At 41.3% G+C, this 22,143-nt stretch overlaps 2 protein-coding genes across 6 annotated transcripts in view; both read left to right on the top strand.

Annotated features, from left to right (window-relative positions):
* The window catches only part of LOC116335110 (neural cell adhesion molecule 2-like), a 660,945-nt gene that overhangs the window by 286,600 nt on the left and 352,202 nt on the right, over positions 1–22,143 (top strand). The gene's annotated exons all lie outside the window — the stretch shown is intronic.
* On the top strand, positions 1,370–21,653 carry LOC120438311. Of its 5 annotated transcripts, XM_039608728.1 has the most exons (8): positions 1,371–1,760; positions 2,297–2,335; positions 15,147–15,227; positions 16,512–16,847; positions 16,959–17,102; positions 17,206–17,301; positions 19,931–20,015; positions 21,618–21,653. In XM_039608728.1, the coding sequence occupies exons 1-8, from the start codon at positions 1,697–1,699 to the stop codon at positions 21,622–21,624; spliced, it is 852 nt and encodes a 283-aa protein (XP_039464662.1). In that variant the 5' UTR covers positions 1,371–1,696; the 3' UTR covers positions 21,625–21,653. The 5 variants fall into 5 exon arrangements, with proteins under 5 accessions (XP_039464660.1, XP_039464662.1, XP_039464661.1 ...); XM_039608726.1 differs by lacking the exon at positions 21,618–21,653 and having other exon boundaries at positions 1,370–1,760; positions 19,931–20,311; XM_039608727.1 differs by lacking the exon at positions 21,618–21,653 and having other exon boundaries at positions 17,209–17,301; positions 19,931–20,311.

Raw genomic sequence — 22,143 nt, 5'->3', positions numbered from 1 at the left:
GGGTATTTCAAAACTTTATTTACAGTTTAGAGCATCACCACCATTGCTGCTTGTGATCTGAAATGCACTCTGGGATACCTGGCTGCCTCAAGTCCACACTACCACCAGTTCATAGCAATCTAATATCTAGGATTGACTTGACAGAGACTTGACAGTCTCATGTGCTGTGTTAGTGTTTTCAGTTTTGCTTCCTCCTGTCTCCTTGTATGTGATTTCTCCCAGCTCAGCTCTCCCCCTGTGTCTCATTCCCTCGTTATCCCTCTGTGTATTTAAGCCCTTTGTCTTCTTCTTTGGTTGCTGGATTGTCTGCGTGTTATTCACTGCATTTCCCGTGTTCAGGTTTTGATGATGCATGGTCCACATCTCAGGTCTTTATTTTCTTTATTCTTGTTTTTCAGTTTTTCCCAGTTTAGGTTTTAGTTGTTTAGTCTTTCTCTCCTTTCGGTTTTGTTTGCATTTTGCTTTTCAGTTTAAATCCATCATTATCAACAGTGTGTCAAGAAGATGATTTTCTACATGCACATGTAAAAACATGCATATGTGAGTTGGAATCAGACCTGTATGAGTCTTATGTTTCTTGGCCTCTGGAGGGCGCTGACATGTCAGCTAACATAGTGGATTTTAAAAAGTGGTCATGACAGTGTAGATTTCTGGATTTTGTACTTAATGGGCTACATATTTATTTATTATACAGACTACACAATACATAGAATCAAAATTCTGTCTAACTTTTATTATCTGGGTTAAAGAAAATAAAGTTATAGACTATATTTATATGAAATGTGTATACTTACTGCATTTGAATCGTTTTAACCATGCATTATAATACATATTACAGATGTAACACTTTCATATGTGTAAACAACAATGGCTTTGCCACTTAAAGAAAAATCTCATAATCCACCTCTGAACACATTTTCACTTCTTAATTGAAATTATTATAAAATATTATAAAAGAGAAGTTCCAGGTATTTAACCCTAAACAGAGCTGCTTCTGTACTTTTGTTAAATCAGCAGCAGGTGTTAAACAGCTGACAGAAAGAACAGGATGTATGCAGCTCAGCAGCTCGGTGATGTCCAAGGAAAATGTCGGCTAGTTATTTCTGTCACAGAAACTCACAGGTTTGAGTCCAGCCGGAGATTGGATGGTTATCTATAGACAACATCTGGAACACATCTGTGTGTCTAACCAGATCCAAGCAGTCCTGTAAAAAAGCAGTTACCCTGGTAACAGTAAACAGTGGTAAAAGTGTGAGTCTTTGAATGTGCGCAGCAGTGTTGTGACTCGCTGAAAAAGCCACAGACGGAGCAGTGAGCAGACTCTGTCCATGAATGTGCTGCAGCAGCTTTCAGCACAACAACAAGATGTATGTCTGTATTTCTACTGATGCGTGAAAGCCTCTATAGTATACTGATGACGAGCAAACACTCCTTTTTTACTTCACTGCTGAAATGCGCTCAACCACGGAGTGACGTCAGCCGCCGTTCTTGAATGCACCACAAACCGCAGAGTCCGAGTGAGCCGCTGAAAGTCAGATCTGTTCTTCAAAGCAGACTTTCAGCTTTATTTCAAGCTTAAATGTAAACTGATGTAGTCAGTATTTACAGTCAGGCTCTGTTATTGACTGAAAACAGAGACAGACTCAGACATTTAGAACAAACTAAGAGTCGGATCAGCACAAATACTGACACAGAGATGGCTGCTGGCACTGCGCTGCTCTGCTGCACTTTGCTGTTTGTCCATGTCTTCGTCTCTGCAGGTGAGATTGAACTAAACTGAGTTTAACAACAAGTGCAGGAGGATTATTTTCATCTGGAGTCAGTTTGTCTGTGTGTGTGAAGGAGACACGAGGCTGGGTGGACACTTAACATCTGTAATCCAGCTGTGGCAGAGACAAAGAAGTGTAATGTGTGTGTCAGTGTGATGTGTTGTAGTGTCAGGAGTCAGTATACAGCTACAAAGCTTTTTGTTCAGTGTATACAAACAGCTGTAGCTCCATAAAGGCAGCATGCAGAGACTCACAGTGTCTTATAATGAGAGGCTGCTTTCTCTCACACATTATGTTCACTTATTATCAGCACATGTTGTTGTTCTGTGGAAGCTAACATCTTGTAGTTTCTGACACTTTGCATGTTTAGCATGAGGCTAAAATTCCCCCTCAGTGGGTCACTGGTGACCTGCTGGATGTTCAGAGGTTCATTAAATCCAACGTGACTAAAAACTCAAATGTCAAAGGAAATAAACAAATTATTTAAAGTCAATCATTCTGATCATAATTGTACTTTGACCTTTCAGGTCAGAGATTCATGAGTCGTAGGATCCTGAGAGTTGCAGGTAAATATTTTGTTTTCTTTTCAATTTTATGTGTTTTTCTTGTTTTTATGTTTTTTAATGGTGGATGTTAAGAGTTTAACATGAATAGAATCTCAAAATTAATATTTTAACATTATTTAAATTATTTAATTATTATTAATTATTTAAAGTAAATAATTATTTATATAAAAAATATTATTTATACTTTGGTTAACAAAGAGTTGTTTACAACCTGTTAGCAACTCTTTGTTTTTTGTTTTTTTTAACTGTATATTTATTGAATTTTAAACTTTACACTGACACCAAGATTAAACGAGACAAAACCAACATAGTAGAACAAAACAAAACAAACAAAACAAACCAAACAAACAAACAAACAACCTGGCTCATGAATACAAAATAAAAAATAAAAAAAATAAATGGAGAATCCAGACATTTTAGTTATGAGATACGATTGACAATACATATATGTAAAATAGCAGTGATCTGCTTGTATGCAGGACCCGTGAGAAAATAGCAGAGATATCCAAACCAACATACGCCATAAATGGGTCCCATATTTTATGAAACTTTTTGTCCTTACTATGTAGCCTACATGTTAAGAAATCTAGTGACACATATTCCAATACCGTCCGGTGCCATTGAGTTTTAGATGGCGCCGTGTCCGTGATCCAGTTCAAGAGGATACATTTCCTTGCACAGAATGTTAACAGTGCATAGAGCTGCTTTCCAAACTTCCCCCTGATTTTATCATTTCCCGCTCCAAGTAGCATGCACAGTGGATTACATTCAGTGTCAGTGGTGAAAATCTTATCCAGTTCGCTCTTTATGAGAAACCAGAATTGTTGTATTTTCCGGCAGGACCATAGACAGTGCGTTAGGTTGCCCACCTCTATTTTACATTTAGGGCACAGCGGAGAAAGGTCTGAATTGTATTTAGGGCGTTGAGAAGGTGATATGTGAACTCTGTGTAAGATTTTAATTTGGATTGCCTTTACTTTATTACAGACGCTCAGAGATTTAGCATTCTCCCATACTTCGTCCCATACCCCGTCACTGATCTCTATATGTAGTTCCTTTTCCCAAGTCCTCTTCAAATAGGTTGTATCAGTGACCCCACATTTCATTAACAGGCCATAGCAAAATTTTATAGAAGTTCTAAGATTTGGCTGAAATATCTGCTTTTCACGTTTAGAGACGGTCTGATTAGTGAGTATCGTTGTAGCCCTTTGTATGTGGTCCCTCACTTGTAAATATCTAAAAAAGTCATGCCTATGAATGTTGTATTTATCGATTAGCTGGTTTAAGGACATAAAGTTAGACCCGTCCATTAAGTCAGAAAAGGTAGAAATACCATTCACAGCCCATTTCCGAAAGCCAGGGTCAGTGGTCCCAGGCACAAAAAGAGGATAATCGGATAAGGGAGTGAAAAGAGATGTTAAGTGAGACCTTCCTTCTAGTTTTTGAACCATTCGCCAAGCTTTAACAGTAGCTAATGTGAGTGGGTTGCTACAGAGCGTCGTTAAGGTCTTTAGTTTCCCCACAAAAAGCAAACTTTTCAGAGGGAAGTTAGACATAGAGCTCTCAATATCCAACCAGACAGGAGAAGGCTGTTGTACCCAGTTGGCAGCTATACGCATATGGGTGCTCAGCTGATATTTCCTTATATCTGGGAAATCAAGTCCCCCTTTTGAGGATGGAAGACATAATGTGGATATTTTAAGACGAGGTTTCCTCCCTGCCCAAACAAAGGAGCTAAACCAGCCATTTAGAGTTTGGATAGTTTTATGTGGAAAGAGAGTCGGAACCATCTGTATTGGGTAAAGTAGCCAGGGTAGAATATTCATTTTCAGAAGAGCAATACGACCGAGCCAGGATAACGGTAAGGACTTCCATCTCTCGAGATCTAGTTTGACCTGCTCAAATAGGAGGGTAAAGTTACTTTTATACATCTGTTCAAAGGCGGGCGTGACCCTAATCCCTAGATACGTAAAGCCCTGTGGGAACCAAGTGAAGGGAAATGGAGAAGGGACCCGTGGTTTTTGTTTCAGGCTGCCCAATGGCATCGCTTCTGATTTATTAAAATTAATTTTATAGTCTGAGATTTCGCTAAACTTATTAATAGTTTCAACCAGAGAGGGGATTGATGTTTCGGGCTGAGTCAACACAGCAAGTACATCATCAGCATACAGAATAATCTTATGCTGTCTTTGTCCTACAGATAGACCATGTATATCCTCCTGAACTCGTACTGCTTCTGCCAATGGCTCTATGGCTAAGGCAAAGAGCAAAGGGGCAGCCTTGTCTGGTTCCCTTCTGTATCCAAAAGCTGGAGGACCGCACCCCGTTTGTCAAGACTGCAGAGCAGGGATTGTTATAAAGTAGCTTAATCCAGTTTATAAAGTTTCCACTGAAGCCGAATTGGTGTAGTATAAAAAACAGATAAGACCATTCAACACGGTCAAATGCCTTCTCGGCATCAAGGGAAATTACTACACCAGGTAGAGATTTTTGTTGGAAGAGCTGGATCATATTCAACAACCTACGCATATTATTATATGAATTGCGCCCTTTAATGAAACCCGTTTGGTCCTCATTAATGAGCAAGGGGAGTAAAAGTTCCAGACGTTTTGCTAATATCTTGGAGAGGATTTTCAAATCCACATTCAACAAAGAGATTGGCCTATAGGAGGCACATTCTTCCGGTAGCTTACCCTTTTTAAGTATAAGGGATATATTGGCTTCCCTTAAAGAATTGGGCAAGAGACCCTTTTTAAAGGAGTCATTGTACATATTCAACAGCGGGCCAGCTAAGATTTCTCTGAATTCTTTATAAAACTCAGCACATAGTCCATCTGGTCCCGCTACTTTACCAGCCTTCAGCTCTTTAATGGCGTCTAATACTTCCTGTTTCGATATGGGAAAATCCAGTTTGAGGTTCTGTTCTCCAGTCACCCTGGGAAGATTAAGAGGGGCAAAAAATACGTCCAATAGGCCTGCTGTATTCGTCTGAATTTGTGTTTCATAAAGGTCTTCATAGAAATTTCTAAATATATTATTAATACTGATGTATTAACTCTTTGTTGTTAACAGCCTGGTTAGTTGTCTAGTTAACTGCAGCATTGTGAACAGAGTCTGTGAAAGTGAATCCTGCCGGTGCCATAGCTGCTGAAAACGTACTTAGTGCAGACACAAAACGTCCATCAGCTTCAAAATGTGTCAGAAAAATGTCCAATGAACAATCAGCAGCATCTTGCTGATTGTTCCTCCAGGTGAGTTACAGAAGTCCAGACACTGCTTTTATGTTTTTTATGGATGACCTGGTGGATGTCAGAGGTTGTGATTACGTCACTCTGGTCCATTTTGGTGTTTGTTGGTGTCTGCATGTGAGATTTACCAGAAAAGTGAAATATATTTCCCCTGGAAAAACAGCAAGAATGATAGTTGATTAACACTCTTTCAGCACAGAGACAAAGAAGTGTAATGTGTGTGTCAGTGTGATGTGTTGTAGTGTCAGGAGTCAGTATACAGCTACAAAGCTTTTTGTTCAGTGTATACAAACAGCTGTAGCTCCATAAAGGCAGCATGCAGAGACTCACAGTGTCTTATAATGAGAGGCTGCTTTCTCTCACACATTATGTTCACTTATTATCAGCACATGTTGTTGTTTGTGCAACAGAGTTATTGTAGTTTTGTATTTTCTCATTAGTTTTTATTCCATTTGGACTTTTTGTGTTTAGTTCAGTTTAGTTTCCAGATGATTTTCTTCTTTTTCAGGTTTGATTATTTATTTTACATTGTTGTTGGACCACATCTGTCCCACTGAACTCTCAGCAGTGCTGTCACTGAGCTAAAACATCACAAACAGCACAGACATGTCTGATATCTGGTTTTAGTACAAACATGAGTTAAGAGGTGGAGTTTGTTAACATGAGAAACATAAGGAGACAATTTAAAGTGTTCCTGCAGGTAAAACCACAGCAGCTTCCTTTAGACTGGAGTTAGTGTGAAGCTGATGAGCTTCTCACTGCAGTGTGTTCTGGTTTGGTTAATAATCATGTTCATGCTGTGAGAACATGTTTGCTTTGAGCTCTGTGCTTTGTGCTCGTCGACCTGACTTTTTCTCAGAAACCAAACCCGGTTCTTTGTGCTCACTCTGAGTTTCTGTGTTTCACAGCAAAGGTGTTAGGATGGATCAAGGGCGTATATTTGGTTTTGGAATTGGTGGGGACAGATGATTCAACCACTGAACCCTGCCCGGTTTCCCTGTTCCTTTTTTTCTTTTTGTCTTTGCTTCTTGATAAAAAAGGAGAAATACACTTGCTTACATATGCTATTCTACATGCTTTCTGTGCTCTCTAATCAAAAGGATTAGCCTAATTATTATTTATGTGTGTAAGCGTGTTTGCGTTCACCCCTAAGCACTCTAAGTCCTTTTCCTACAATATTTCAATCCAGACAGTCACGCTGAACGAAGTTTATGACCTTCACAAGACTGAGTAGCAACTCCTGTCAGTGCAATTGCAATGTGTGTATGAAAAATGATTATAAATGCTTATTCTAGAAATCAAAAAGAAACCAAACATTTTCAATTCTAACATTTTCCCTCCTTTCACCAAAGCATATGTTTTATTCAAGCTGCTGTCCCACAGTTTCCCCTTGAGTGTGGTATTCAGCTTCTTATGAACACCGGCATTTTATCTTCTGAAAAAGATTCAGTTTATTTTAATCCTTTGGCTTTAACATGAAAATAATAATTTCTGCCTAAATTTTACCGTACCTAAATTATCAAACCCCCGAAAAGTCATAAAATGATCATATAATCCATTGTTCCATTTCCATGTGTCAAACAAAACCAGAATTAGGAAATTAAAAGAAAAAGGTTAATCATATTATTTCTCAGAACACCTCAGCGATTCTCCTCTCGAGTATATTTGCTCCGGGCCTTCAAACCTGTGTTAAAGGAATAACATCAGTTTCATCATCATATTAAACCTTTTGAACTCCTGGCTCCACCCAGAGCCTGCATCCTCAGAACTGCCTAGAAACAAACCTGTGTGTTAACATCAGCTTCACATTTGAAACTCAGTTTTCCCCACTGTGATCCAATCTGTGCTGTAAGAAACAAAACTTAAAACACAACAGTTATCAGTCATGTGCTTCATACAAAATTTGCACATTTTTTAATTTCACATCAAAATTAAAAAAATATGCATAAATATTTTATTAAAATATTTAATAAATCATCTGTATCTTCTACCAGTTCCAATGAATCCCTATTCTCTATGATTGTCATTTCTATTCTTTGCCCTTCTTCACTAACATTGCCTCAACTATGGATTTTAACAAATATTTTTGCCAACACATTTGCCTTTTCCTCATCTTTTACAGCTGTTGCTTCTCCATCCCTCAGTATTGGATATCCATCCATCACTCTTGGACCACTTCCATCATTCAGACACACATTTTTTTTTTTATCTCTATCAATTCCTCAATCACTGCTCCATTCTGATCATTAGAAGAATGGAATAATCCTTTAATTGTCCCACAAGGGGAAATTTGGTTGTAACAGCAGCCAAAAAAGCACATATACAAACAAACAAACAAACAGTACACAGGACACAGAACATAAACAAACACAATTTTTCTTACATATTTACATTAAGGACAATGGTTACTATATACAGAGTACTGTACAGTTATTAAATAAAATAAAAATAACTACAGATAAGAGGCAAACCAGGTTGTAGTGCGAATCAGTTGATTAACTTATTGCAGTTACAGCACTGATGTAAACATCTATGATTGTTGGGAGCAGTTTTGATTGTACAGTCTGACAGCTGCAGGGAGGAAGGACCTGCGGAAACGCTCCTTCATGCATCTAGGATGCAGCAGTCTGTCACTGAAGGAGCTCTGCAGTTCAGCAACATTTACATCCATGGGGTGGGAGACTCTGTCCATCAGAGATGTTATTTTGGCCAGAGTCCTTCTGTCTCCCACCACCTGCACTGGGTCCAGGGTGCATCCCAGAGCAGAGCTGGCCTTCCTGATGAGTTTATCCAACCTCTTCCTCTCAGCTGCTGATAAACTGCTGCTCCAACATACAACACTGTAAAAAATGACAGATGCCACCACAGAGTCATAGAAGGTCTTTAAAAGTGCTCCCTGGACTCCAAATGACCTCAGCCGCCTCAGCAGGTAGAGTCTGCTCTGACCCTTCCTGTAAAGAGCATCAGTGTTGTGGCTCCAGTCCAGTTTATTATTCAGGTGAACACCCAGGTACCTATACGAGTCCACTATCTCAATGTCCACTCCCTGGATGTTCACCGGTGTCAGTGTGGTGGGTCTGCGTCTCCGGAAGTCCACCACCAACTCCTTGGTTTTCCCGGCGTTGATCAGCAGATGGTTCTGCTGACACCAGTCTACAAAGTCCAGAGTCCACTGTCTGTACTCTGAGTCGTCCTCACCTGTGATGAGGCCGACTATGGCAGAGTCGTCAGAGAACTTCTGTAGGTGGCAGCGTGGGGAGTTGATGGAGAAGTCTGCAGTGTAGAGGGTGAAGAGGAACGGTGCCAGCACAGTTCCCTGTGGGGCCCCTGTACTGCAGACCAGCGTATCAGAGACACAGCCCTGTGACCTCACATACTGTGGACGCTCTGTGAGGTAGTCCAGTATCCACTGGGACATGTGGTGGTCCACTCTCGATAGCTCCAGCTTTTCTCTCAGAAGTCGTGGCTGGATGGTGTTGAAAGCACTGGAGAAATCAAAGAACATGATCCTCACAGTGCTTCCAGGCTTCTCCAGGTGAGTCAGAGCTCGGTGCAGGAGGTAGATGATGGCGTCCTCCACCCCGATGCCAGGCTGGTAAGCAAACTGTAGTGGATCCAATGAAGACCTCACCAGGGGGCGCAGATGGTTTAGAACCAACCTCTCGAGGGTCTTCATCAGATGCGATGTCAGGGCTACTGGCCTGTAGCTGCTGAGGTCCTTGGGATGGGAGGTCTTTGGTACCGGTACCACACAGGAGGTCTTCCACAGCTGTGGTACTTTCCCCAGTGACAGGCTCAGGTTGAACAGATAACCTAGGATGCCACACAGTTCATCTGCGCAGCATCTCAGGAGCCTGGAGCTGACACCATCTGGAGCTGCAGCCTTCCGCACCTTGATCTTGCGAAGCTCGTTCCTCACTTGAAGTGCTGAGATAGAAAGAGTGGATTTTGGGGGAGGGGTGTGTATGTTGGAGTCCACAGAAGCCGGGGGTGGGTGTAATGACTGGGAGCTGGGAGGTGTGAAGCTGAGAGGTGTGAAGTCCTGAGATGAAGGACAGGCAGTCCCTGAAGATGAAGGAGATTGCAGCAGTGGGGGTGGGGATGCTGTGGGAGGGGTGGGTGGTTGATCAAACCTATTAAAATATTTATTTAGGTCATTCACCCACCTCAAGTCTCCTGCAGCCTGGGGGGTTGGTTTTTGTCCTGAGATTGTCTTCAGGCTGTTCCAAACCCCTCTGATGTTGTCCTGTTGCAGCTGCTCTTCCATCTTCCTCCTGTAGTTTTCCTTTCCAAAATGTAAAAGAACCCACCCACCACTTTAATCACACTCTAGATCTTGTTTTAACATATGGCATAGAAACTAAACATTTAACAGTGTTTCCTGAAAACCCTCTGCTGTCTGATCATTTCCTGATAACATTTACATTTACAATAATTGATTACACAGCAGTGGAGAGTAGACTTTATCAAAGTAGATGTCTTTCTGAAAGTGCTGTAACTAAGTTTAAGAATATAATCCACCCACTGTTATCATCTTCAATGCCCTGTACCAACATAGAGCAGAGCAGCTATCTGAACGCTACTCCAACAGAGGTTGATTATCTTGTTAATAATTTAACCTCCTCACTACGTACGACTCTGGATACTGTAGCTCCTGTGAAAACTAAGGCCTCAAATCCAAAGTCCCTGACTCCGTGGTATAATTCTCAAACACGTAGCCTAAAGCAGATAACTCGTAAGCTGGAGAGGAAATGGCGTGTCACAAATTTAGAGGATCATCATTTAGCCTGGAGAAATAGTTTGCTGCTTTATAAGAAAGCCCTCCCCAAAGCCAGAACGTCTTACTATTCGTCACTGATTGAAGAAAATAAGAACAACCCCAGGTTTCTCTTCAGCACTGTAGCCAGGCTGACAAAAGTCAGAGCTCTACTGAGCCAACAATCCCTTTAACGTTAACTAGTAATGACTTCATGAACTTCTTCACAAATAAAATTTTTATCATTAGAGAAAAAATTACCAATAATCATCCCACAGATGTAACATTATCTACAGCTACTTTTAGTACCATCAATGTTAAGTTAGACTCTTTTTCTCCAATTGATCTTTCTGAGTTAACTTCAATAATTAATTCCTCCAAACCATCAACGTGTCTTTTAGACCCCATTCCTACAAAACTGCTCAAAGAAGTCCTGCCATTAATTAATTCTTCAATCTTAAATATGATCAACCTATCTCTAATAATCGGCTATGTACCACAGGCCTTCAAGCTGGCTGTAGTTAAACCTTTACTTAAAAAGCCATCTCTAGACCCAGCTGTCTTAGCTAATTATAGGCCAATCTCCAACCTTCCTTTCATATCAAAAATCCTTGAAAGAGTAGTTGTCAAACAGCTAACAGATCATCTGCAGAGGAATGGCTTATTTGAAGCGTTTCAGTCAGGTTTCAGAGCTCAGCACAGCACAGAAACAGCTTTAGTGAAGGTTACAAATGATCTTCTTATGGCCTCTGACAGTGGACTCATCTCTGTGCTTGTCCTGCTAGACCTCAGTGCTGCATTCGATACTGTTGACCATAATATCCTATTAGAGCGATTAGAACATGCTGTAGGTATTACAGGTACTGCGCTGCAGTGGTTTGTATCATATCTATCTAATAGACTCCAATTTGTACATGTAAATGGAGAGTCCTCTTCAGACACTAAGGTCAATTATGGTGTTCCACAGGGTTCAGTGCTAGGACCAATTCTATTTACATTATACATGCTTCCCTTAGGCAGCATCATTAGAAGACATAGCATAAATTTTCACTGCTATGCAGATGACACGCAGCTCTATCTATCCATGAAGCCAGATATCACAGACCAATTAGTTAAACTGCAGGAATGTCTTAAAGACATAAAGACCTGGATGGCCGCTAACTTTCTGCTTCTTAATTCAGATAAAACTGAGGTTATTGTACTCGGCCCTGAAAATCTTAGAAATATGGTATCTAAGCAGATTCTTACTCTGGATGGCATTACCTTGGCCTCCAGTAACACTGTGAGAAACCTTGAGTCATTTTTGACCAGGACATGTCCTTCAACGCACATATTAAACAAATATGTAAGACTGCTTTCTTCCATTTGCGCAACATCTCTAAAATTAGAAATATCCTGTCTCAGAGTGATGCTGAAAAACTAGTTCATGCATTTATTACTTCCAGGCTGGACTACTGTAATTCTTTATTATCAGGATGTCCTAAAAACTCGCTGAAAAGCCTTCAGCTAATCCAAAATGCTGCAGCAAGGGTACTGACAGGGACTAGAAAGAGAGCATATTTCTCCTGTTTTGGCTTCCTTCATTGGCTTCCTGTTAAATCCAGAATTGAATTCAAAATCCTGCTCCTCACATACAAGGTCTTTAATAATCAGGCCCCATCTTATCTTAATGACCTTGTAGTACCATATCACCCTATTAGAACACTTCGCTCTCGCTCTGCAGGCCTACTTGTTGTTCCTAGAGTATTTAAAAGTAGAATGGGAGGGAGAGCCTTCAGTTTTCAGGCCCCTCTTCTGTGGAACCAACTTCCAGTTTGGATTCGGGAGACAGACACTATCTCTACTTTCAAGATTAGGCTTAAAACTTTCCTTTTTGCTAAAGCATATAGTTAGGACTGGACCAGGTGACCCTGAATCCTCCCTTAGTTATGCTGCAATAGACGTAGGCTGCCGGGATTCCCATGATGCATTGAGTTTTTCCTTCCAGTCACCTTTCTCACTCACTATGTGTTAATAGACCCTCTGCATCGAATCATATCTGTTATTAATCTCTGTCTCTCTTCCACAGCATGTCTTTCATCCTGTTTTCCTTCTTTCACCCCAACCGGTCGCAGCAGATGGCTCCGCCCCTCCCTGAGCCTGGTTCTGCCGGAGGTTTCTTCCTGTTAAAAGGGAGTTTTTCCTTCCCACTGTCGCCAAAGTGCTTGCTCATAGGGGTCATATGATTGTTGGGTTTTCTCTGTATTTATTATTGTGCTATCTACTGTACAATATAAAGCGCCTTGAGGCGACTTTTGTTGTGATTTGGCGCTATACAAATAAAATTGAATTGAATTGAATTGAATTTCCCTGCCTTATCTTCCATTTCAGCTTCTTCTGAACAACTCTCAGCTCCTGTTTGTCTCCAGATCTAAAGACTCTCTTCTTCTCCTTGAGGAGAGCCTTAATTTCAGGATCTATCCATGGCTTGTTGTTAGAAAAACACCGTACCTTTTTGATGGGTACGGTGTTGTCCACACAGAAGTTCATGTAATCCGTAATGCAGTCTGTGATGCTGTTGAGGTCATCCTCCAGAGGGCTGCAGAGGTTGTCCCACACAGTAGAACGGAAACAGTCCCTCAGGGCCTCTTCAGTCTCTGCCGACCATTTCCTTACTGTGCGTTTCACTACTGGTTCTCTGTGTACTAGAGGTTTATACACAGGCTGGAGATGAACCAGGTTGTGATCTGAGCCCCCCAGGGGAGGGAGAGGTGATGAGCTGTATGCCTCCTTGGTGTTAGCATACAATAAGTCCAATGTTTTATTGTCTCTGGTGTGGCAGGTAACATACTGGGTGAAGGTGGGGAGAGTGGAGGACAGGGAGATGTGATCAAAGTCCCCAGAGATCAGGAAAAGGGCCTGAGGGTGCTGTGTTTGGAGTCTGCTGGTTACAGTGTGCAGGACCTCACAGGCTGCTGCAGCGTTAGCAGAGGGCGGGACATACACAACTATCATAATCATGTGTGTAAACTCTCGCGGTAGATAGTACGGTCTCATGCTAACAGCTAGCAGCTCGATGTCCTTACAGCATAGAGTCTCTTTGATAGATAAATGCCCAGAGTTACACCATCTATCATTCACAAACACAGCCAGACCCCCTCCTCTCTTCTTACCACTCTCCGTTGTTCTGTCGGCCCGGATCAGAAGAAAACCATCCATGTTTACGTGTGAGTCCGGAGTTAGCGCAGTTAGCCACGACTCTGTGAAGCACATCAGGCTGCATTATAATCACCCCATAATGTGCTGTGTGCATTAAAGTCCCCGCACCAAATTACTTCTCCCATTAAAAATGTGCCAAGTTCCTCTACTGATAAAAGTTTGTTACACGGATTGTAAAAATTGATCACTCAGATACTGCTATTTCTTCAACAGATTTCAATTATAATATATTCTAACTGTGTCCTTAAAACTACACCTCTATACTGGGTTCCTTGCTTTATAAATGGACACATCCTCCACCATTATCCTCCTTTCTATCTCTGCGAACACCATCAGAATCAGAATACTTTATTAATCCCTGAGGAAATTATCTGGGTTACAGTTGCATCAGTATAAATAACAGTAACAGAAACAGACTAGACTATTTAACAATACAATATGATACAGATTTAAGAAATTTAAGAAATAGCACTAATATATACAAATCGCTCAGTAATAAATATCAAGGATTGACGGGAATATTACAGAGTAGAGAAGAGTGTGTGCAAAAGGACGTAACTATTTTGGTGTTTACAGTGTATTAGATGGAGGAGTTACACAGGGAGATGTCCACAGGCAGGAATGACTTCCTGTGTCGTTCAGTGGTGCTTTTTGGTAATCTCATCATAACCTTTACTGACAAAACTTCATTTCAGAGCAATAGAATCTGAGACTTTGTTTCACTGTAAGATTATAACAATGACAGCAATATAACTGTTTGTTGTTCAGCAGAACAGTGTCCAGTATGTTGGCTGATGTACGTTTTTCCATTTGAAAATAAAAGTTGGGCTGATTTTAACACCATTACAAGAAGTGTTGTTAATTATTCTTTTTGAATCATATCAGCATAAAGACTTATAATAATGTAAGTCTTATACTAGAAATTTCAAGGATGATTGAACATAACAACATAATTTTTAAAACATAATTTTTTAAAAAGTAAGTTACCATAAATTGTTTTTCAATTTAGTAGAACTTGAAATATTTGGCAGTGGGTAAACAAGCAGAGTCAGAAACATCAAGTTATTCTTAGTACTGTATTCTTGCAATGAATAAGTTGTCCTAACGTAGTTATTTTAAGTAAGCTTTACTTCTTTAGTCACTTTACTTTCTCCTAACATCCTTTTCTCTCCCACAGTCTTCTTACAGATGCTTTCAGCATTTAACACGTTTCTGTTCTTCTGTTTTAACCACTATCCACAAGTTTCCATCCATGAGAATTTTAGCCAGCTGCACTTCTCCAAACTTCTTTTTCAACTCTGTGGACACTTAGCTGTACTTCCTCATCTTCCTCCCTGAACTCCAGGATTCTTTTAAATTCCTCCCCCACCCTCTTTCTCCACACAACCCTCTTCCTTCATCCAAACTGTTCGCCTCCAAACTCCGTTTACTCCTGAATTCAGGAGTATTCTGTGTCCTGAAACTTCCCTCCTCTCTTCTGCTTCTCCCTCTTCCTTTTCCTCCCCCACTAGAAACCGAGGTCCAGTCTCCATTTCATCCATGGATTTCCTGAGACGCCATTCCAGCCAGTCACACACCAGTAACATCGGTTTTCCTCGTTCTTAAACAGTTCTGCGGAAAAGCTCAACCCGTCGATCCAGCTCTCAGCGCACCAACACCAGACCGTTCTCTTTCCCACACATCCAAAAATGTGAGCTGCATTCAAGTCACAGTGTAACAGTGGAATAGCTGAGCTTCCTCTTTACTCTTGTTAGGGTTTGTTTGTTTGTTTGTTTGTTTGTTAGTTTTTATTGTTGGTTTATTAATGAACCTGACGCTTATTTTTCTAAATAAACACAAAATCTCATTATCGCTCGGCTAGAATACACAGAGTCAGCAATTATAGACACTACATACACCATAACATCAGCTTTAGGCGATTCGTCAACATCCATTTAAGGTTTTGCAGGTGAACCAGGGAGATGTTGGAGGACTTTTAGACATTTATTTGCGATTCGTGAAGCTTAACTTAATGAATTATACGTGGATTATACTGTACTTATTTGCATATTTGTCTTCACCGAGTAGTGACGTCACAAAGCTTCCGACGTCACTGGTGTCACGTGTTCTGGCGAGGGAGTTTCCACTTCCAGCCTACCTGCAGTACTTTTTCATGTTTAAACTGTTTCAGCCTTGTTTAAACATTAAACTCGTGTAATCGGGGTTTAAACTCTTGTATTTATGAGAAATACCAACAGACTCAGACATTTAGAGCAAGCTAAATGTCGGAGCAGAAGAACCAGAAAACACGGAAATGGTGGCTGGAACTGCGTCGCTCTTCTTGTTGTTTTTTGTCTTCATGAGTGCCTCAGGAGGTGAGAATTAACAGCTAGAAAACCAAACTGCGCTTCTATTTGGTTTATAGAAGAAGATGAACAATCATTCTGGTTTGGATGTTACCAGTCCTTCCCTAAGAATTAGTGTAATGTTATTTTAGTTTGTCTGTGTGTGTGAAGGAGACACGAGGGTGGGTGGAAACATCTGTAATCCAGCTGTGACAGAGACAAAGAAGTGTAATGTGTGTGTCAGTGTGATGTGTTGTAGTGTCAGGAGTCAGTATACAGCTACAAAGCTTTTTGTTCAGTGTATACAAACAGCTGTAGCTCCATAAAGGCAGCATGCAGAGACTCACAGTGTCTTATAATGAGAGGCTGCTTTCTCTCACACATTATGTTCACTTATTATCAGCACATGTTGTTGTTCTGTGGAAGCTAACATCTTGTAGTTTCTGACACTTTGCATGTTTAGCATGAGGCTAAAATTCCCCCTCAGTGGGTCACTGGTGACCTGCTGGATGTTCAGAGGTTCATTAAATCCAACATGACTAAAAACTCAAATGTCAAAGGAAATAAACAAAATATTTAAAGTCAATCATTCTGATCATAGTTGTACTTTGACCTTTAACCTCTCTGCTCTGTGTTGTTTCCTCTTTCAGACCAGAAAAACATCACAGCTGAGTCTGGACAGGACGTCACTCTGACATGTCGAGCTCCAAACAACAACATCTTTGCTGTAGAGTGGAGCAGAGGTAGCCTGGGAGATGAATATGTCTTTGTGTACCGCAAAAGTCACTTTGATCCAGAGTACCAGCATCCATCTTTTAAGAACCGGGTGGATCTGCAGGACAGACAGATGAAGGATGGAAACGTGTCTTTCATTCTGAAGGATGTGACGATTAATGACACTGGAACATACAAGTGTCTTGTCTATGTAGAAGAAACAAAGCCACGGCGGCTCATCAACATCATCCACCTGACTGTTGATCCTCCAGGTGAGTGACTGCAGAAACACAGACAGGTGACACACTCACCTGTCTGTGTTTCTGCAGGTTTCAACATCACAATGTGACGACAACTTAATGACTGTGTTTGCTTTATTTTAGACAAACACACCACCACACCTCCACCTACATCCACTCTTCCTCCTGTTCTCTCTGTACTGTTGCCCATTGGGTCAGTCTATGTTGTGGTTCTACTGGTGTTACTGGTTCTGCTGGTGAGACGATGTGTTCACAGGAAACTTGAAGGTTTGTACATATTCGTTTTTATTCATTTTGGTATTTTATTTCCATTCTGTGGTCATAATTTAGATTCTTAAATCATAAACGTGTTTACTTTAACTCACTTCAGCAGATGGAGAAGATGACATCACCAGTAGCATCACATACAGTGTTGTGAAATCATCAAATCATCAACAACCTCCAGTCAAAGAAGCCAGAGAGAGAGGTTTGTGTGTTCACCCAGGTGTCATCCACATACCTGAACCAATGACTTGGTGGTGTTTCAGCGTACGATAGCAAAGCTCTTTTCCACATCTTCCTTATGCAAGTTACCCACAATGGGTGAAACTGGGGAGCCCACGGCACACCCATGTTCCTGCCTGTAGAACTGACCCTTGTATGTGAAACAGGTGGAATTCAGACACAGTTTCAAAAGCAAGCACACCTGGTCCAACAGCCTTGTCCTGTTCTAACTGCTTCAGACAGTCTGTCACCCTCGTCCTGTGACCACTTCCTGGGTCTCTTTCAGTCTTCAAATATAAAGTTTTTACAGCTTGTAGATTTTAAGTTCTGCTCCAATCATTTGGGTAAAGATAATAAACACACAGGTCAAAGGTCAGAGTCACAGGAACTAGGAAACAGTTCAGTTTCTTCCATTTGAAATGTTTCAGCTTCTTTGCTTGATCAGTTCACACTTCTCTCTATGAACGACTTCAGTGCTTCGTCCTTGACCTCCTGAAGGTAAAGGGCTCAAAGAGCCAATCAGCAGCTCTGAAACAGGAAATATGACTCATGTTGAAGTTCACCAATACAGCAGGCCATGATGATCCATTTGGCAAAATAAATCCATTGGGTATCCTTGTTGGTCTTCAGACAACAATTCTGATGGCTAAAGAACCAAATGGGACAGGCAAAAAAAAAAAACAGAAGTACACAACAGTTTCAGCTGCTTATCACAGTAAAGACGCAGTAAATTGTACTCATCACCATGGAGACTGTAGCTTTAGATCTATATAAGGTCGTATCCAAATTCATGGGCTGCATCCTCCTGAGGACCCGGCCTTCGCGGTCTACGTGGGCCGGGTCCTCAGAAGGTCGGGTAGGCCGGAAGTAAACAGCTGTGAAATTGGATGGGCTAGCCTTCTGATTAGCGTCACCGCTGTCTCAGTGGAGTTTAATAAACTCAGCCGTCTGCTCCTTGCTATGTAAAATATAACAGGACACTGGCGTACTGTCTCATACTTCTGTTTAATCAGATTTCTGTTTGACGTTTAGTCAGCTGTGTGAAAATCAAGGAGGAACCCGCCCGGGGGATTAATAAAGTTTTATTTTATCTAATCTAATCTAATCTAATAACTTTAATCTCCAAACCGATTTACTCACGAACAAACAAAACACTGAAAAAAGCCCAACAATAACATTTTTAGGTTGTCTCAGTGACTTATATATTACGTTTAACCTGAGTAGCGAAAGTCCGCGGTGATCTGAAAATGATGTGCCGGGAGTTGTGCCGTTCTCGGCGGCTTCAGTGACCCTCGAGCTCTCGGCTAGCTATCGAGCTGGTGGGTAACAGACGTCTCCGAAAACGTCGAAGCACTTTTGCAAATATGCGATACCTTGATAAACCGAGCAGATATTTGAAGTTTACACAGCTACTTTCTCATCTGAAAATATGTTAAAAGTTTATTTTGTGACTCAGAAAGATTAGTAAGAGTAATTTTAAAACTTAGTAGCGGCCGCCATTGCCGGAAACTGGAGTTTGGCTGGCCCGCGCTATGAATTCTGGGATATGGTGAGCCACGAAGGACACAACCGACCCATCCTTCAAATTCGGGGAAAAGGAGGACGCATTTGTCGGCTGCATTCGGAGGAGTCCACGAATTTGGACAGCCTTCAGCGCGTCGCTGTGACGTAATCGGTCTACAAATGCGTCCTCAGGAAGATGAATTTGAACATGACCTAAGACAGGGGTGGGCAATCTCGGTCCACGAGGGCCAGTGTCCCTGCAGGTTTTAGATCTCACCTTGGGTCAACACACCTGAAACACATGATTAGTTCGTTACCAGGCCTCTGGAGAACGTCAGGACATGTTGAGGAGCTAATTTAGCCATTTAAATCAGCTGTGTTGGTTCGAGGACACATCTAAAACCTGCAGGGACACTGGCCCCCGTGGACTGTGATTGCCCACCCCTGACCTAAGAGCCGGTTGGAGGCACAGTGACAGTATTGTAGATGCGGCATTTTGAATCCTCAGTGTTTATATTTTTGTTCACAGCCATGTAGACAGAGAGGCAGAGAGAGACAGTGTCACTGAGCCATAAATGTCAAAGCTCAGACGAGGCCCACACATGTGTGTTATCTGTTGTTGGTACACACAGTTAAGATATGGAACATGTGAACATGAGACATATGAAGAGACTGAACAGATAAAATGTCCTTTACGTCCATCAGTGACTTTTTATTCTTTTAAACTTGATCTGCATGTAAAACACAGCAGCTTCTTTTTGACTCCAGTTAGTCTGACACTGATGGAGCTTCTTGCTGCAGTGTGTTTGGGTTTGGCTGATAATAGTGGTCATGCATGTTTGCTCTGTGGTAAAAGTGCATCAGTCTGCACCTCTGTGGTCGCCCTTCTTCCGTTTCTCAGAAACATCCTGAATTCTTTGTGCTCAGTCTGTTTCACAGCAGAGGTGTTAAAATTAAAAATAAAAACTGTGAAAAGCTGCTGCAGTTTATGAAAAGACAAAATTGAATGCTTTTAATAAGCATGAAAGAACAGAATGAAATGTCTCCATGACTGTAGTGTAATAATATCACAGCACTGTTGTAGTAATTTTACTGTGTTTATTGCACAGAGACTGATTCAGCTGTGATCTACTCAGCAGTGAGAACTGAAGACGTCAGTCATGGACAAACAACCATCAGAACAAGGAGGCTCAGGTACAGCTGCTCTTTATCTGTGACTGTGGACAGAGACAAGCTCGCTGCTCACCCTGTTTACAGACATCATGCTAAGCTAAGCTAATCTGCCATGACAGTAGGAGAAAAAATGACAAGCTTTACTTTATCTTGAAAGAGGAGTAACAGTGTACACAGAATCTGTGAAGAGCAAGTGATAGGTTTATAGCTTAACCCTATTCGCTGGAACGTTGAAGGCAATGTAATTACACAGCAAGCAAGACTCGAGTAGGCAACATTCTTTATGTTTCACGTGCACGGGAGAGAACCGGACAGGCGCCGTTCCTTCGCTTGACCCCAGTTGCTCTCGTCCGCTCTCCCGTAACACTGCTCTTTTATTGTGGTTACATGAATATGCATAGGTTCATTAACATATGACATCTTATAGGTATACATGTGAACAAAGAATACCCTGTGTGTGTGTGTGTGTGTGTGTGTGTGTGTGTGTGTGTGTGACTCCCCAAAGCTGGTGCCAGGAGTCTAGCGGTCCATCTAAACAAAAAGGCTCTTAGACTCAAACAGATATACGTGTGTTTTTTATACCATATATCAGCAAGAGAAGATACGACCTCTCCTAGGAGGTGTGTGATCTATGCCAGAACACTCTGAAAGAGGTGAACACACTCCCCTCTTCATGCTACACAGAGTTGTTACAGACTATTAAGGATCAAACCTCCTATCACTACACAATCGATTATATACTTCTAAGCATATATGAGTAAATATTTCTAAGCATAAATGGCAATAAACAATACAAATCTAACAGCAAGATTCAGTTTCATCTCAACAGGTGCATTTTAGAGACAACAATGAGACAACCCTCAAAACAGGAATGGTTTTACAGCTGGAGGTTACTGACATGTTTCCCTTCTCATGTTTCACTAGTTTTGCATTTGGCTTTCTGATTCTGACACTACAGTTGGCAGGTCCACCTCTGTCACCCTGCTTGAGAGCAGGTTCAGTCTGAGCACAGGTCTAACGAGACGTGGAGAACTTTACGCTGCCTTTAAAATAATTCAGTTTGACTAGTTTAGTGATGGGTCAGTGATGACAACTGACCCATAACCATGGAGGTAAGCACAGACCTCTCCAGGCTTGGCAACAACACTCTGACTGCCATTAGGATTCAGAATGAAATCCTCGACCTGTTATCAGACACTACTCTGGTGCAGTCGATCCTGGGTTCCTCCTGATGCACGACAATGCCAGGCCTCATGTGGCAACACTAAATCTAAGAGAATGAAGGAACTGATACCACTGACTGGCCCACATTGCTCACCTGACCTAAATCCAACAGACTCTGGATGTTATATTTATAGAATCATTTATAGAAAATTCAGTCGATTTTCGAATTAAAGCACCAGTGCAGGCAAAGCTCTCTGAACTCTGAATCACACCCAATGTGATTTCAAAGTGCAGTTAAAGTGTGAGCAGTGTGGAAGCTCTGTGATTTGTATCTGAGCTGGTTCCCAGTAAAGTCTGAACTGTGTGTGATGCAGAGAGGTGGAGATTGGAGGTCTTGATTGAACTACAAAGCTTGTAATCATGTTTCCTGTTGTTTGAACTGTGTGTGTTTGTGTTCAGACTTTAAACCAGAGCCAGACGTCGTCTACTCTTCACTGAAGTAGTCCACCAGTCCAACCACTGAAGTCCAGCTGCTGGTCTCTAACTGGTCCCCCGAGCACCTCAGACCAGAGGACATTAGGGCTGCCACAAACGATTATTTTGATAGTCGACTAGTCACCGATTATTTTTGCGATTAGTCGACTAATCAGATCATGCATCCATTGAACGTAAAACATACAGCTTATTGCACCAGCATGCATCTGCTCTTATATAACTATCATTATCTTACAGCTTTAAGTGTTTAAGGTATGTGCTAACTAAAAATAAAGACAAGATGATAGTTTATTGAATTTAAATGAAATTTGCAGATTGTTTCGGAGGAGTTTAATAAACGCAGCCGTCTGCTCCTTGCTATCTAAAATATAACAGGACACCGGAGTATATTCTCGAGCATCTCACACTTCTGATAATCAGTCGTCTGCTTGACGTTTATTCAGCTGTGTAAAAACTATAACTTTCATCTCAGCCAAACAGATTTACTCAG

This window comes from Oreochromis aureus, linkage group 3 (genome assembly GCF_013358895.1).
Source record: "Oreochromis aureus strain Israel breed Guangdong linkage group 3, ZZ_aureus, whole genome shotgun sequence".
Lineage (NCBI taxonomy): Eukaryota > Metazoa > Chordata > Actinopteri > Cichliformes > Cichlidae > Oreochromis > Oreochromis aureus.
The sequence above is the reverse complement of the archived record's forward strand: the minus strand, read 5'-3'. Positions and strand labels throughout refer to the sequence as shown.